The 1,813-nt window shown below is 62.2% G+C and overlaps 1 protein-coding gene across 1 annotated transcript; it reads right to left on the bottom strand.

The window, feature by feature from the left end:
- Positions 1-228: 228 nt before the first annotated feature.
- Positions 229-1,584, bottom strand: TMEM121B (transmembrane protein 121B). The gene has a single exon (XM_030213751.1). It carries the CDS (start codon positions 1,582-1,584, stop codon positions 229-231), a length of 1,356 nt encoding a protein of 451 aa, XP_030069611.1.
- Positions 1,585-1,813: the final 229 nt, after the last annotated feature.

The following is a 1,813-nucleotide window of genomic DNA, read 5'->3' as shown; positions in this document are numbered from 1 at the left end:
TCTATGGAGGCATCTCTAATCTAACACATGCATATTCATTCGGGATAGCCTGAACATCTCAGTAAATTGGGGGAGGGGGGTCAAAGGACTGGTGTTGCCCATATGGAAAAAAAATCATGTATTAAATCCAAGAAGTGCACTGGATTGGAAATTAAGGGCAAACGCATGATTGCATTCCCCACAAAGAAAAGAAAAAACAAAAAGTGGGAACGCTGGAAGAGTTGCAGGTCAGTTTTGAGAGGTAACCGCCAGGGTGTTGACATAGCCATGGGGGCCCATGTCGTTCTCAGAGATGCAGTGGCTGAACTGGCCCGGCTGAGTTGCCTCGTACTTGCGGCTCTTCCGCAGCTGGCAGCACTGCTCCAGGGCCTCCACCGTCCCGCTGCACACGAAGAAGACGTTCTTGAGCAGAAAAACGGAGACAGGCTGCTGGAAGGCAGGCGAGAAGACCAGGAAGCAGCGCAGCGCCAGCAGGGAGCCGTTCACCAGCGTTCCGGCCAACAGGTGCAGCCAGATGCGGGCGCAGCCCCCCGGCCGGCCGGCGTTCAGCTCGTACAGCCAGAGGACGGGCGAGGCCAAGGTGAGGAAATAGACGGAGATGACCGTGTACTTGAGCGGGGGTGACAAGGGCAGCCGGCCTTCCAGCAGCAGCTCGACCAGAGTGAAGCTGTCCAGCAGGTCGAGGCAGGTGCCCAGGAAGCAGGCGGCGGCCCGCTGGTTCAGTGACCCCGAGGGGCCCTCGCTGATGGAGTGGAGCAGGGAGTAGAGGAGCGGGACGGACAGAGCCACGGTGATCCTGAAGCCGGTGGTGCCGAAGGGCAGCCGAAGCTCGATCTGCTCCAAAATGGACGTGGCCAGGATCAGCACCACCTTGGGGGTGAAGGCAATGGAGTAGATGAGCCAGGCCAGGTAGGCGAAGGCGAACTCGCCTCGCTTGGGCTGCGCCTTCCCCGCTGGGTAGTGGTAATTGTGGTGGTGCCCGCTGCTGCCCCCGGCCGCCCTGTCCTTCTTCTTGCCTCGGCTGTTCTTGGCGAAAAAGATGGCCCAGCCGACTACCACCACTAGGTCGGTGGCGATCCAGGAGCACCAGTACAGGTCGGTAAGAGCGATCAGATAGAGGTCCAGGAAGCCGCCCTGAGCCAGCAGCAGCACCAAGGACAGCGCCTTGTAGCAGCAACGGGACCTCCCGCGGCTGCAGCCCCGAGCCACCCCCGGCTCGTACAAGGGGGCTCCGTGTGCGAATTCGCCCACGCTCATGCCGGAGGAGGTGGGCGACGAGGTGCTGGAGGAGGAGGCGGGGGCGGCGGCAGCAGCAGCGGGCGGGGTGGCGGCCGTGGCTGCAGCGGTAGAGGCCGGCGGGGCGGCGGGCACCAGTGGTTTGCAGATGCTGCTGTTCTGTTCGTGTTCTGCGCCGCTGCCGCTGCTGCTGCTGCCGCCGCTCTCGCTGCTCTCCGTGGAGCCTCGGCGGAAAGAGCTGCGGAGGAAGAGGGGCTGCAGGTCGGCGGGGATGGCGGCGACCGACGATGAGGAGGAGGGCTGGAAGGAGCCGGAGACCGAGGACTGGTGCCCGGGCGCTGCGTTCATGGTAGGAAAGGGAGATCACGGCGCCCCCTGCTCGCCGGGGCAGATGAGAAGAAGCCGGAGAGGCAGCGGCGGAGACGCGGGGAGGGAGCGCAGGCAGCAGCGCCGGAGAGAAGGGAAAGCTGGAGTGGATCTAGAGGGAACAGGCTAGATTCGGCAGTCTGACATGTAAAGGTGGGTGAAGTGAAACATCTTTTAACTTTTCGTTATTTCTGCAGCTGAGCTCCATTCT

This window comes from Microcaecilia unicolor, chromosome 9 (assembly GCF_901765095.1).
Source record: "Microcaecilia unicolor chromosome 9, aMicUni1.1, whole genome shotgun sequence".
Lineage (NCBI taxonomy): Eukaryota > Metazoa > Chordata > Amphibia > Gymnophiona > Siphonopidae > Microcaecilia > Microcaecilia unicolor.
This window is presented reverse-complemented; position numbering and strand designations above follow the sequence as displayed.